The following is a 14685-nucleotide window of genomic DNA, read 5'->3' as shown; positions in this document are numbered from 1 at the left end:
CTGCTCCTCACCCAGGAAATGGGATTAAATACTCCTACATAGAAAAATAAAATGTTGAAAGGAAGGCTGAAGTGTGGCTCAATTGGCAGAATGCTGGCCTATCAAATGTAAAGCCCTTGAGTTCAAAACTCAAGTATCACCAGAAAGAAAAAGAATTCTAAAGAAAAATAAAATAGTATAATAAAAAGCATCCATGGCTGGATGCCTGTGGCTCACACCTGTAATCCTAGCTACTCAGGAGTCTGAGATCTGAGGCTTGTGGTTCAAAGCTAGCCCCAGCAGGAAAGTCTGTGAGAAACTTATCTCCAACAAACCACTCAGAAAACTGGAAGTGGTGCTGTGGCTCAAGTGGTACAGCACTAGCCCCATGACTGACAAAAAAAAAAGTATAAAAAGTGTCCTGTTGGGCAGTGGTTTTCGGGCTAGGCTGGATGTTATGTGGGAATCTTTTCATTATGCCAATCCCAGGCCCAGCATAGAACTGAAATTGCCAGACTGGAGCAGAGCCTGGAGTTGTGACTTTTCCTTTTGGTGCTGGTATTGGGGCTTGAACTCTGGGCCTGGGCACTATCCCTGGGCTTTTGTGCTCAAAGTTAGGGTTCTCTAGTTTGGCTTTTTGGTAGTTACAGATAATAGTTTCATGGACTTTCCTGCCTAGGCTGGTATTGAACTGTGATCTTCAGATCTGAGCCTCCTGAGTCAACTAGAATTACAGGCATGAGCCACTAGCACCTGGCTGTCCTTTAGCATTTTTTCTTGGTCAGTCATGGGGCTTGAACTCTGGGCCTGAGTACTGTCCCTCAGCTCTTCAGCTCAAGGCTAGCGCTCTACCACTTGAGCCATAGCGCCACTTCTGGTTTTCTGGTGGTTTATTGGAGATAAGAGTTTCAAGGACTTTCCTGCGAGGGATGGCTTTGAACCACAACCCTCAGATCTCAGCCTCCTGAGTAGCTAGGATTATAGGTGTGAGCCACCGGTGCCTGGCTGTTCGTTAGCTTTTTATCTCAAAGTTGGCACTTGAGCTACAGTTCCACTTCTGGCTTTTTAGTGGTTAACTGGTGATAGGTCTTCCAGACTTTGCTGTCCCACTCCCCCAGGTAGCTTTGAATCTTGACCCTCAACCTCCTGAGTAGGTGTAAGCTACTGGTATTCTAACTCCTGACATTTAATTAATTAGTTAATTAATTATTGTCAGTCCTGGGGCTTGAACTCAATGCCTGGACTCTATCCCTGAGCCTTTGTATGCTCAAGGCCAGCACTCTACCACTTGAGCCACAGCTTCACTTCCAGCTTTTTCTGAGTAGTTTATTGGAGATATGAGTCTTAAGGCCTTTTCTACCTGGTCTGGCTTCAAGCCATGATCCTCAATTCTGTGCTTCCGGAGTAGCTAAGGTTATAGGCATGAGCCATCAGCACCTGGCCTGACATTCTTTTGTTTTTGAGAGTCGCAGTATGAATCCCAGGCTGGCCTCAAATGCAAAATCTTCCTGCCTTCCCTCAATTCTAGTATAACACGCATGTGGGACCACATTCATCTTTGGACATGATGAGTGCTTCAGGTCATTCTACCTGACTGCCTGACTGAGAGATGCACTTGGACCACATGACAGATGAGTGGGAAAGCAAATTCTCTGCAAAAATTGAAAGAAAAGATAACAAGGCTTGGGGTAGCTCAGTGGCAGAGTATGCTTAGCCTGTGTAAGGCTGCAGGTTCAATCCCAGCAGCATAAAAACAATCAAATAAAGCCAGGCACTGGTGGCTCATGCCTGTAATCTTAGCTACTAAGGAGGCTGAGATCTGAGGATCATGGTTCAAAACCAGCCCATGCAGGAAAGTCTGTGAGATTCTTATCTCCAATAAGCCACCAGAAAACCAGAAGTGGTGCTATGGCTCAAGTGGTAGAGTTAGTATTGAGCTGAAGGCTGAGGGACAGCACCCAGGCCCAGAGTTCAAGCCCCACAACTAACAAAAAAATCAAATAAACGGGCTGGGAATGTGGCTTAGTGGTAGAGTGCTTTCCTAGCATGCATGAAGCCCTGCGTTCGATTCCTCAGTACCACATATACAGAAAAAGCTGGAAGTGGTGTTGTGGCCCAAGGCATAGAGCACTAGCCTTGAGTACAGAGAGGCTTAGGGACCGTACCCAGGCTCTGAGTTCAAGCCACAGGACCAGCAAAAATAAAATCAAATAAGGCCAAGTGCCAGTGGCTCCTGTTTATAATCCTAGCTACAGGAAGCTGAGATCTAAGGATTAAGGTTCAAAGCTAGTCTTCATAGAAAAATCTGTGAGAGGGGCCTGGGAATGTGGCTTAGTGGTAGAGTACTTGCCTAGCATGCATGAAACCCTGAGTTCATTTCCTTAGTACCATATAAACAGAAAAAGCCAGAAGTGGTGTTGTGGCTCAAGTGATAGAGTGCTAGTGTTTAGCAAAAGCTCAGGAACAAGGTCCTGAGTTCAAGCCCCAGGACTGTTATAAAAAAAGAAAAATCTAGCCGGGCACTGGTGGCTCACGCCTGTAATCCTAGCTACTCAGGAGGCTGAGATCTGAGGATCACGGTTCAAAGCCAGCCCAGGCAGGAGAGACCGCTATCTCCAATAAACCACCAGAAAACCAGAAGTGGCACTATAGCTCAAGTGGTAGAGCGCTCGCCTTGAGCTGAAGAGCTGAGGGACAGCGCCCAGGCCCAGAGTTCAAGCCCCACGACTGAAAAAAAAAAAGAAAAATCTGTGAGATTCTATCTACAATTAATGAGAAAAAAAAAGCTGGATTGGGGTGGAGACATGGCTCAAGTGGTAGAATGCCAGCCAATGAGGAAAAACATCAGATTCTTGGGAGAAAATAAAACAGAACAAAAAGCCAGACTGGAGGCAAGGCTTAAGTGGTAAGAGCACCAGACAAAAACAGAAAAAGATAAGCAAGAATTTAGGCCTGAGTTTAAGCCCCAGAACAGACACAAAAATAGACAGACAGACAGACAGACAGACAGATGGAAAAATAAGCCTCTGTTCTAAGGGAAAAGGGCTAGTTGTGTGTGTGTGTGTGTGTGTGTGTGTGTGTGCGCGCACGCATGGTATTAGGGTAAAACCCAGGGATCTGTACACAGTAGACAAGTGCTCTACCATTGAGCTACCAGTCCTTGGTCCTGCTCTATTTTAGGCCTCATTTTGCCAAACTTTAAAATGGAGAAAGTGAAGCTGGGTGCCAATGGTTCATACCTATAATTGTAGCTACTTAGGAGGATGAGATATGAGATTAATGGTTCAAAGCCAGCCAGGGAAGACAAAACTTTGAGACTCTGATCTCCAATTAACTAGCAAAATGTCAGAAGTGGAGGTCAGAAGTGGCTCAAGTAGTAGAGTGCCAGCTTTGAGAGGAAAAGAAGAGTGAGAGTATGAGTATGAGGCTCTAAGTTCAAGTCCCAGTACAAACACACACACACATACACAGATAATGATAGTACCTACTTCACAGGCTAGTGTGAGGACTAAATAAGGAAATACACAAAAAGCTTTGAATGGGGTCTGGCCACACCAGTTGTGGTATAGGTGCTCCCTATTGCTGTTATTGTTACTGTTGCATACTGACATTATCATACTGTGCATCCTGTATATTACGGGCCACACACATAATCATATTGTGCTATTGTTGCTGTCATTAGTACTATTATTATTATTAACATTTTTTTCTTTTGCAGCACTGAGATAGAAGCTAGGGCCTATCCATTGCTAGGCAGGTACTTTACCACTGAGCTCCATACCAGGTCCTATTATTATCATATTATAAGAAATGTGCACTTCTATCCTCAGTGAAATTATCCTGATGCAGGAGATGGGCTTTTGTTTCAGTCTGATGGAAGAGGCCAGCCCTCCCTTCCCAGGTGGTCCTCCTGATGGGTGATGGGCCCACCTGTAGAGCAGCAGTTTGCTGAGGCAAGCATTGATGAGAAGTGAGGGATCCCGGGCCTCTCGGCTGACCCAAGAGCGAGCAGAGATGCTGGTTACTGGACTGCCCTCATGTACCACCAGTCGCTTGGCCTTGGTTAGTTTCCCTGCAGAGAAAGATGAGGGTGAAGGCTGAGCCTTGGGAGGACTGGAGGAAGAACAGCCCAACAATGCCAGTAGATGGCCTGCCTACCTGTGGCCATATCGAAGAGGAAGGAGAAGACACTGCCACGGTCATCACCTGCCCAGAGAAGTCGGCCAGGAGCATCAAAGGACAGAGCGAGGACACGACCTGTCAACTTGCTGGAGCCACCTTTTACTTTCTTTCCCGTGGAGATGTTCATGACATGTATGTTGTGCTTGGCATTGCCCACCTGTGGGTTGAATGTATCCACCATCAACTCAAGCCCAACCAGTCCCTCCTCAAGTCTGACTACAGTGGGGCAGGAAGATGATATATACATATACATACATACATACATATATATATATGTATATATATATTCCTGTTCTCTAGCTAGCCCCTCTTTCAATCTACCTAGAGGAAGGCAGCTGCTCATGGGATGATCAGGAGCCATAAAGTTGCCCCCTTGGGCTTGCGGAAAGCCATAGGGCTCTTTTAGGCCTGAAGTATCATTGCAGCTTCCCCTTGTGCTCAGACTGCTCCAGGCCATGGCAGACTTTCCATATCCTTCCCCTGCCCTCTGACCAGTCTATCCTGGAGTCTGATCACAATGGGGTTGCTGTTAACAGGTAAGATAAACTTTCAGCCTCAGCAACCTTCTCCCTATCAGCAGCCCCTGAAGGTAGAAAACAGATGGACTGGACTGATGGAATCAGAGGGGTCCCAGGGCTAGGGCCCCATCTCAACTTGGCCCTCCCTAGAGGCTACCATAATAAGTCTATCCCAGACCAAGAATTACATTTCCCCATTCTCTGGCTTGTTTCCCTTCAAGCCTGGCCACAGGAAGGCTTCTAGGATGAGACTGGGGTGTCTTAGATCTTATCCTCTAATACCCTCAGACAGCCCTCCGGACCCAGCATGCCCGCCCTTGGTGCGCGGGCACCCTGGAGCCTGACCACAGTGAGGTTGTTGTTGACGGGCTGGAAGGTGCAGGACAGCAGTTCGGCGCCATCGGGGTCAGGGATCTCCCGGATGCAGCGGCCGTCCTCGGAGGCCCAGATGCGCATGGTGGCATCGAGAGAGGTGGACACGAGGATGTCATTGGAGAGGGACCAGGCGAAGTCGGAGACACCACGGGTGTGGCCCCGCAACACTCGGAGCACAGTAGGTGGGGCGGGCACCAGCTGGCATAGGGAGATGCTGCCATCCAGTGAGCAGCAGGCCAGGCGGTGCCGGTCATCATTGGCGAAGCGCACCCTTGGGACTGCAATGCCAAGGAGCCATTTGTGGGAAGTCAGCACACTTGTTGGGCACTTTTGGTTTATCAAAGGCTCCGATGTGTGTACAGGGGGCTGGGACCCCACTGCACAAGGAATGGTGGCCTCAGCAAAAGGGCTTTCCTTGGCTGACAAAAGCAATGGTGACCTCAGGAGGCCCTCTGCCAAAATGCTCTCTAAATCTCAGCAGGCACTTTGCTGATTGCAAAAGTCTTCTGCAATTCGAAAAAGCTCCTACTGTCTGAGCAAGCACTTGACCATCACCAAGGTCACAGCAGTTTATAAAACCTTTGACAGTGTGCAGCCCACTTGGCCCTCTGCAAGGGAGTTAGCATCAATATAGGCTTTGAGCTCTTCCAAGTGACTCACGACCCCAGGAAGCCTGCTGTGAAGGGCTCCCTTGAGTTTCTGAGGCCCTTCCCAGTGAGAAAGTCCCGAGATTTGTAGACCACTTTGCAGAGGGCTATTGAGTTTGCCAAAGGCTTTATGGGTGGTAAGTCCTCCTTCAGAGGCATGGTGCCAAAGGCCTTGCATTCTGGAAAAGAATGCTTTGGGTGGTTGTTTGGACAAACATTTGGTGACAACCCACTACCCATGCACTGGCTCACCTGCTTCATCCACGTGCTGGTCAAAAACATGGTACATCCCTGCAAAGGCATAGTTCTCACTCAGTGATGTGTCTCCTGCCATGGCCCGACTTGCTTCTGCCACTGATGTGGGAACAACACTGCCAGGAGGCCTGGGCCCCAAAGAAAAGTTAGGAGGTAACAGGAGGTAGATACAGTTATTAAGCCTGTCATGTCCCAGGGCCCCTCTTCTCCTCCTCAGCCCGACTCCTTGGCTGCCTCTGATGTATACCTGTCCTCGTAGACTGCACGGTTCATCTGTGCCTGTAGCTGGTAGGAGCCACGGCTAACAGAACGGCGATGCCCTCGAGCCCCCAAGGCTCTAGGATCATCTTCAAAGTCCTGTAAACAGAGGGGATAAGGGTTAGTACATCTTAAAGATGACCTCTGAAATGCCAGGCAGGGTGAAATCCCAGAATGTTTTAGGGCAACATGGCCCAGCCTTAGAAAAATCATGTTTTTGTTTTGTTTTAGAGCCATTAAGAACCACTAAAGGCTGGGCACCAGAGGCTCACATTTGTAATCCTAGCCATTCAGGAGGCTGAAATATGAGAATCGCAGTTTGAAGCCAGCTAGGATAGAAAAAACTGTGAGACTTCTTTCTTTTTTTGGATGGTCCTGGGGCTTGAACTCTGGACTTGGGAACTATCTCTGAGCTCTGTTTGCTGAAGGTTAGCACTCAACCACTTGAGCCACAGTGCTACTTCTGGCTTTTTCTGTTATTAATTAGAGATAAGAGTCTTAGACTTTCCTGCCTGGGCTAGCTTTGAACCATGAGCCTCAGCTCTCAGCTTCTTTTTATCTATCTATTTATTTATTTAATTTTGTCGGTCATGGGGTTTGAACTCTGGGCCTGTGTGCTTTCCCTGCACTCTTTAGCTCAAGGCAAGCACTCTACCACTTGAGCCACAGCACCACTTCTGGTTTTCTAGTGGTTTATTGGAAATAAGTCTCATGGAGTTTCCTGCCCGGGCTGCCTTTGAACCATGATCCTCAGATCTCAGCCTCCTGACTAGCTAGGATTACAGGTGTGAGCCACTGGTGCCCAACAGATCTCAGCTTCTTGAGTAGCTAGAATTATGGGCATGAGCCACCAGCTCCCAGCTGACCATGAGACTTATCTCCAATTAATCACAGAAAAAGCCAGAAGTACCACTAGACTGCTAGCCATGAGCAAAAGCACCTCAGGGACAGGGCCCAGGCCCACAGTTCAAGCCCCAGGACCATAAAAAAAAAGAGTCACTAAGTTCTGGAGCCTCAAAATATAACAAAAAATGATTGTTTTAAAACTATATGTATTTCATTCCATTACTTGCATTGTGGCAGGACTTTTCTATCAGTGCCTGCTTCTACCTTCTCATCCTTAACACAAGTTTTCTGCACTGAGAAAGAGTACAGTGTGTGTGTGTGTGTGTGTGTGTGTGTGTGTGTCCGTGCGTGTGTGTGCACCTGCATGCACACCAATCCTGGGGCTTGAACTCAGGGCCTGGGTGCTATCCCTGAGCTTTACTTACTTACTTATTTATTTGTTTGCCAGTCCTGAGCTTGAACTCAGGGCCTAGGCACTGTCCCTGAGCTTCTTTTGTTAAAGGCTAGCACTCTATCACTTGAGCCACAGTGCAACTTCTGGCTTTTTCTGTTTATGTGGTACTAAAGAATCAAACCCAAGCTGGGTGCTGGTGGCTCACGCCTGGAATCCTAGCTACTCAGGAGGTTGAGATCTAAGGATTATGGTTCAAAGCTAGCCTGGGCAGGAAAGTACATGAGACTCATCTCCAATAAATCACTCAGAAAACTGGAAGTGGTGCTGTGGCTCAAGTGGTAGAGTTCTTTCCTTGAGCTGAAGAGCTCAGGGACCGCACCCAGGCCCACAGTTCAAGACCCATGACTGACAAAAAAAGAATCAAACCCAGGGCTTCATGCATGCTAGGCAATCACTCTATCACTAAGCCACATTCCCAGCACTCAGCTTTATTTTTGCTCAAGGCTAGTGCTCTACCAGTGCCCATTTTATTTCTCTAGTCCTAGTCTCCTTCATTCATGTCTCAGTTGTCACTTTCTCTGAAGGATCTTCACTCATCATTCCATCAAACATAGATTTCCAGCCAAGCACCAGCAGTTCAAACCTATAATCCTAGCTATCAAGGAGGCTGAAATCTGAGGGTCAAGGTTCAAAGCCATCCCAGGCAGGAAAGTCTAAGAGACTCTTATCTCCAATTATCCAACAAAAGTCAAAGTGGATGTGTGGTTCAAGCAGTAAGAGTGGGGGCTGGGAATGTGGCTTAATAGTAGAGTGCTTGCCTAGCAAGCATGAAGCCCTGCTCAATACCACATAAAGAGAAAAAGTTAGAAGAAACAAAGTGGCTCAAGTGGTAGAGTGCTAGCCTTGAGTAAATGAAGCTCAATGACAATGCCCAGGACCTGAGTTCAAGCCTCAGGACTGGCAAAAAAAAAGTAGTAAGAGTGCCAGCCTTAAGTGACAAGCTAAAGAGACAGTGCATAGGCTTTAAGTTCAAGCCTCAGTACTGGTACCAAAAAACAAAACAAAACAAAAACAAAAAACTTACCTTTGGGGCTGGGAAGGTGGCTCAGTGGTAGAGTGCTTGCCTTGCATGCCTGAGGCCCTGGGTTTGATTCCTCAGCACCACATAAGCAGAAAAAAAAAGCCGGAAGTGGCGCTGTGGCTCAAGTGGTAGAGCACTCGCCTTGAGCTGAGTTGCTGAGGGACAGCGCCCAGGCCCAGAGTTCAGGCCCCACGACCGGACCCAAAAAACAAACAAACAAACGAACAACTTACCTTTTTCACCTATCCTAGTTCCTGTGTGTGTGTGTGTTTGTATGTGGTGCTGGGGATGGAACATAGGGCCTCATGCATGCTAGGCAAGCACTTTGTCAATAAGCCACATTCTTGATACTAAATGCTACTCCTTTCTCATCTCTCAAGTCCACTTTAGTTTTCCATCACTACACCATGGTAGTTTATCTGGTTTGCTGAATGTTTACCATTGTGTTTGTCTCATTTATTGTTCATCATGTTTATTGGCTTAGTTGCTATCTCTAGACTCTGCTGCCCCTAAGAGCCTGCAACAGTGCCTTACAAACTGCTGCAGGTGATTGACAAGTCTGTGGTAACCTAGAGAAGCAGGCAGTGTGGCCAAGAGCTCACCTCCATTCGGTCAAGGGTGGTGCGGCTGCTGCGAATGATGCTATTGCTATAGGCTCGAGCACTGCCTGGTTCGGAGAGAGGTCCGTACCGCTGACCCAACAGCTGACCCCGCAGCCTCAGGTACTGCCGACGCAATGCTGGGGGGTGCCCAGCCTTGGCATTCTCCCGCAGCAACTGGCTGCGCCGACGGATATACTGAGTCCGAAACTGTGGAAACGTTGGTGTGCGGTAGGCGTTGTACCTGCAAGGTCAGGAGGCAGGGTGGGCAGCAGGCATAGGATAGAGGGACTTGGTCAGTTGGGGATGGGGTGGCCAGACTGATCAAGTAGCTATAGCCACTGTGATGGGGCTGATTTACAGTAATAATAGGCATGGTGATACAGAGGAATAATGAGGACCACTGAGTCAGTCTGCAGCTCTGTTGGGGTTGGCTAAGAGACTGAGTCAGGGATATCAGTAACAGGTGATAGAAGTCTAGCATAGTGGTGGAACTCTGGTGTAGCAATGGAGGCTAGTGTATCATAATAAGAGTTAATGCAGGGTGGTGATAGGGGTCACACTGGGATAGTGTTATTGAGAAGTCGGGAAAGTGGCCGGCAATAAGGGTCTTTGAAGTCAACAACCTGAGCTCCATTTCCCCTTCCAAACAGACTTTATGCATGTACACATACTTAATCACATTTCCCCAGGATGCACTTTAAAACCCTCTCTGAACTCCACCAATCTCTCCTGGTGTTTGCAAGCTCACCTCGGGCATGCCCACGAAGCCACACAAGGCAAATTCGCCGCCTAGTCTCACTTATCGCCATTACGCATGCACCATAGTAAGTTCCGCTCCCAAGGGCTCAGACCCCACACCTCACCTCGCGTCCACTGCTAAGACTTGCTGCCACACAGCGGCCATTCCCCGGCCTCCTCCTCTGGCGTGTCGGCCTGCGGGAGCCTGCAGGACAAGGGCTTGGAATGTCAGCGTCCCAAGAGAAGGCATCTAGTTCCAACCCTTCTGCCAGGTGACTGTTGCTATTGACACTGAGTCCTTCCAGACTCGGGATGTCGCGAAATCCCCATAAGACTGTCACCATGGTCATCACCCCAGCTCTGTCCTTCCTGGGCAGCGCCCCAGTGACTCACAGCAGCTATTCAGACTTGACCCCGCCCCTTCCCAGTCGCTATGGCAACGCCCGTCCCCCGCCCAGCAAGTCTTGCTTGACATTTCCCACCCATCTTGCTACAGCCGCCCTCCACCTTCCCTTCTTGGGTCCAAGAGCTTAGTCTAGGACCAGAGGACCACCTCTGGGGCTGCCTCCGGCTCTCGAGGCCCCCAGGGCGGCCCTGAGACCAGTGTCACCCGTTCCTTCTGTCTCTCTTCTCCTTTTCTCAGGCTTCAGGTAAGATGGCTGCCTGCTACCAAAAAGAGCTGCCGAGCCCAGAACAAATCGATAGGAACCTTTCCCTGGGCGTGGGAGTCTCGCAGGCGCACTAAGGGACAGTAGCTTCCGGCACAAGGATTGAGGCTCCACCCCTTGAGTTCTACCCACTCCCTCATGGCACTTTTTGTATGTCTATACAGGGATAATGTACTGAGATCATAGGGACTGGAGTGAGTCTGCAAAATCATCCACTAGAAATCGGAAATAAGACTTGTAATCATTCACTAGAATTCAGAAATCCGACTTTCTTGTGAAAGAGTGGTTTAGTTCCCTTCTTAGCTGCATAAAATTGGCTCAGCAAAACTTGAATATGATAATAAAATATAATCACCACGCAGAGATCTTTACAAAGTTGTTCTTAGAGTGATGGATGGGCCTCTGGATACCACTATGAGAAAAACTAGCCTGTGTTTGCCTGGAAGGGGAGGGGAGAGGAGCAGATGTCAGTGGATTGGGAGTGCTTGGACTTGGATGTCCCCAGACAGCATGAGGCTTAATTAAGTCTCTAAGGGCAGAAGATAAAATTAGGCAGAACCAACTTTGAGGTTTGGACTTAAGGAAGTTCTCTGAATCTTGTTTTTTAAAAAAAAACATGGAAGCTGCATCTCATAGCCTTAACTGATCCTCTTGCCTCCCAACTGCCTTCAAACTGTTCATCTTAAAGTCATGTAGATAAACATAAATTACTAGGTTGAAATTGAATGTGTAATAGTATTTTAATACCAATTGAGAAATGTAAAAAAATATTCTCATAAATTGTCACCAATTTATTGTTTCATTTTTTGCTTTCTTAAATGAGATTCAAAAACATATTAACCTTTTTCTGTATTCTAACAATAATATGTCACTGTGGCCACATGTCAGTGGCTCATACCTGTAATCCTAGCTACTCAGGAGGCTAAGATCTGAGGATCATAGTTCAAATCCAGCCGGGGCTCTTATTTCCAATTAACCACCAAAAATCCCAAAAGTGGAGATATGGGTCAAGTGGTAGAATGTTAGCCGTGAGCAAAAAAAGCTAAGGGACAAGAACTAGCATAGAAAAAAAAAATCTAGGGGCTGAGAATGTGGCTTAGTGGTAGAGTACTTGCTTAGAAAGCATGAAGCCCTTGGTTCAATTCCTCAATACCACATAAACAGAAAAGGTTGGAAGTGGCACTGTGGCTCAAGTGGTAGAGCACTAGCCTTGAGCAAAAGAAGCTCAATGACCGTGCCCAGGCCCTGAGTTCAAAGCCACAGGAATGGCAATCATCATCATCATCATCATCATCCAGGGGCTGGGACTGTGGCTTAGTGGTAGAGTGCTTGCCGAGCATGTGTGTGCCCTGGGTTTGATTCCACAGTACCATATATACAGAAAAAGCTGGAAGTGGCAATGTAGCTCAAGCGTTAGCCTTGAGCAAAAGAAGCTCAAGGACAGTGCTCAGGTCCTGAGTTCAAGCCCCAGGACTGGCAAAAAAAAAAAGTTAATAAAATAAACTTCCTGCAGTAAAGGAGAGCTTCACAGAACCACTGAGTTAGATTCAGCCAGCAATGCTAGATTTTTTTTGGGGGGGGTCCGGTTGCGGGGCCTGGGCTCTGTCCCTCAGCTCTTCAGCTCAAGGCCAGCACTCTACCACTTGAGCCACAGCGCCACTTCCGGCTTTTTTCTTTTTGCTTATGTGGTGCTGAGGAATCGAACCCAGGGCCTCAGGCATGCAAGGCAAGTGCTCTACCACTGAGCCACCTTCCCAGTCCAGCAATGCTAGATTTTTGTTTTGTTTTTAATTTTTTTTTGGGGGGGTCTGGCTGTGGGGCCTGAACTCTGGGCCTGGGCGCTGTCCCTCAGCTCTTCAGCCCAAGGCTAGCGCTCTACCACTTGAGCCACAGCACCACTTCCGGCTTTTTTCAGTTTGCTTATGTGGTGCTGAGGAATCGAACCCAGGGCCTCATGCATGCAAGGCAAGCACTCTACCACTGAGCCACCTTCCCAGCCCATTGTTTTTGTTTTTTTTGTAAGGAGGAGGAAGCCTTTATTTTGTCCTCCCAGTGTTACAGTGTTCTCACTCATATAGGAACAAGACTAGAGACAAGACTGTTAAGCTGGGCACCCATGGCTCACATTTGTAATCCTAGCTACTCAGGAGGCTGAGATCTGAGGATCACAGTTCAAAGCCAGCCCTGGCAGGAAAGTCCGTGAGACTCTTATTTTCAATAAACCACTAGAAAACTGGAAGTGGCGCTGTGGCTCAAGTGGTAGAGCATTAACCTTGAGCTGAAGAGCTGACGGACAGCACCCAGGCCCAGAGTTCAAGCCCCAAGACCTACAAAAAAATTATATATATAAAAATCTTGGGGCTGGGAATGTGACTTCATGGTAGCGTGCTAGCCTTGAGTACAGAGAGGCTCAAGGACAGAGCCCAGGCCCTGAGTTCAAGCCCAGGACTGGTAAAAAAAATTAATCTTAATAGAAATATTATGGGCCCTGTTATTATCCCCATTTACAGATGAGGAAATCTGAAGGTGTAGGAGTTCAAGGGCAGCATTCTAATTAACTGGCCCTTATTTATGACTAATGCTGGATTTTTTGTCATGTTCTTCAGTCACCACAAATGCTACTGTGATCAGTATTCCCACAAGAACTTATAGTACCATTTCTACCCTACCTAGACAAAGTTCCACCCCTTCATTATAACCATCTTCTTTTTTTGTGCTGGTCCTAAAGCTTGAACTCAGGGTCTAAGCACTGTCCCTGAGCTTTTTTGCTCAAGAATAATGCCCCTACTCAGGAGTCTGAGATCTGAGGATCGCGGTTCAAAGCCAGCCCAGGCAGGAAAGACCGTGAGACTCCTATCTCCAATAAACCACCAGAAAACCAGAAGTGGCGCTGTAGCTCAAGTGGTAGAGCGCTTGCCTTGAGCTGAAGAGCTGAGGGATAGTGCCCAGTCCCAGAGTTCAAGCCCCACGACCGACCAAAAAAAAAAAAAGACTAATGCCCTACCACTTCGAACCACAGCTCCAGTTTTGACTTTTTGGTGGTTAATTGGAGCTAAGAGTCTTGTGGACTTTCCTGCCCAGCCTGGCTTCAAGCTGTAATCATATCTCAGCCTCTGGAGTAGCTAGGATTATATAAACATGACTCACCAGTTCCTGGTTAATTTTTGGTACCATCCTGGGGCTTGAACTCAGAGTGTGGGTGCTACTTGAGCCCACAGTTCCACTTCTGGCTTTTTAGTGGCTGATTGTCTTGGAACCTCGATCTTTACATCTCAGTCTTCTGAGTAGCTATAACTACAGGTATGAGTCACCAGCAGATTGCCTGCTCTGTTTTTTTTTTTTTTTTGGTCGGTCTGAACACTGGGCTTAGGTGCTGTCCCTTAGCTCTTCAGCTCAAGGCTAACATTCTACCACTTGAGCCACAGTGCCACTTCCAGCTTTTTCTGTTTATGTGGTGCTGAGGAATCAAACCCAGGGCTTCATGCATGTGAGGCAAGCACTCTACCACTGAGCCACCTTCCCAGCCCCTCTGGTTATTTTTTGTATAGTCTCATGTTTTGCTTGGGCTAGCCTGGACCTCCTGATTATGCTTTCCTCCATAGCTGGAATAACAAGTGTATACCATCATGCCCAGATTTTTTCTGTTGAGATGGAATTTCACAGCCTCTTCTGCCTACAACAGCAATTCTTCCAATCTCAGTCTACCATGTAACTAGAAGGACAGGTGTGGGGCAACATACACAGCTGTTGGTTGAGAAGAATTTTTTTTTTGCCCTCTAACCTCAATCCTTCCAATCTCAGCTTCCTAGTAGCTAGGATTACAGGTATGAGCCACTGCTACCTGGCGTGTGTGTGTGTGTGTGTGTGTGTGTGTGTGTGTGTGTAGGTTGTGGGGCTTGAACTCTGCGCACTGTCCTTCAGCTCTTCAGTTCAAGGCTAGTGCTCTACCTCTTGAGCCACAGCGCCACTTATGGTTTTCTGGTGGTTAACTGGAGATAAGAGTCTCATGGACTTTCTTTCTTGCCTGGCTGGCTTTGAACCTCTATCCTCAGATCTCAGCCTCCTGAATAGTAGGATTACAGTTGTGAGCCACCGTTGCCCAGCTATTTTTTAAGGAAAGGTTACACCTTATAGCTCATACT

At 47.6% G+C, this 14685-nt stretch overlaps 1 protein-coding gene across 3 annotated transcripts in view; it reads right to left on the bottom strand.

Moving 5' to 3' along the window:
* Positions 1-10576, bottom strand: part of Wdr13 (WD repeat domain 13) — a 15198-nt gene extending 4622 nt beyond the window's left edge. The window contains exons 1-8 of one of the 3 annotated variants that reach the window (XM_013032408.1): positions 10429-10562; positions 10001-10080; positions 9138-9378; positions 6204-6313; positions 5954-6084; positions 5025-5332; positions 4138-4318; positions 3910-4051 (exon numbers count right to left, since the gene is read on the bottom strand). In XM_013032408.1, the coding sequence (XP_012887862.1) occupies positions 3910-4051; positions 4138-4318; positions 5025-5332; positions 5954-6084; positions 6204-6313; positions 9138-9378; positions 10001-10041 (1154 nt within the window). In that variant the 5' untranslated portion in view covers positions 10042-10080; positions 10429-10562. Of the gene's footprint in view, positions 1-3909; positions 4052-4137; positions 4319-5024; positions 5333-5953; positions 6085-6203; positions 6314-9137; positions 9379-9885 lie in introns of all 3 variants that reach the window. The other 2 variants (XM_013032407.1, XM_013032409.1) reach the window with 2 other exon arrangements.
* Between the last annotated feature and the right edge of the window lie 4109 nt (positions 10577-14685).

This window comes from Dipodomys ordii, unplaced genomic scaffold (genome assembly GCF_000151885.1).
Source record: "Dipodomys ordii isolate 6190 unplaced genomic scaffold, Dord_2.0 Scaffold154, whole genome shotgun sequence".
Lineage (NCBI taxonomy): Eukaryota > Metazoa > Chordata > Mammalia > Rodentia > Heteromyidae > Dipodomys > Dipodomys ordii.
Note: the sequence above shows the minus strand (reverse complement) of the source record. Positions and strands in the feature narration are given on the sequence as shown.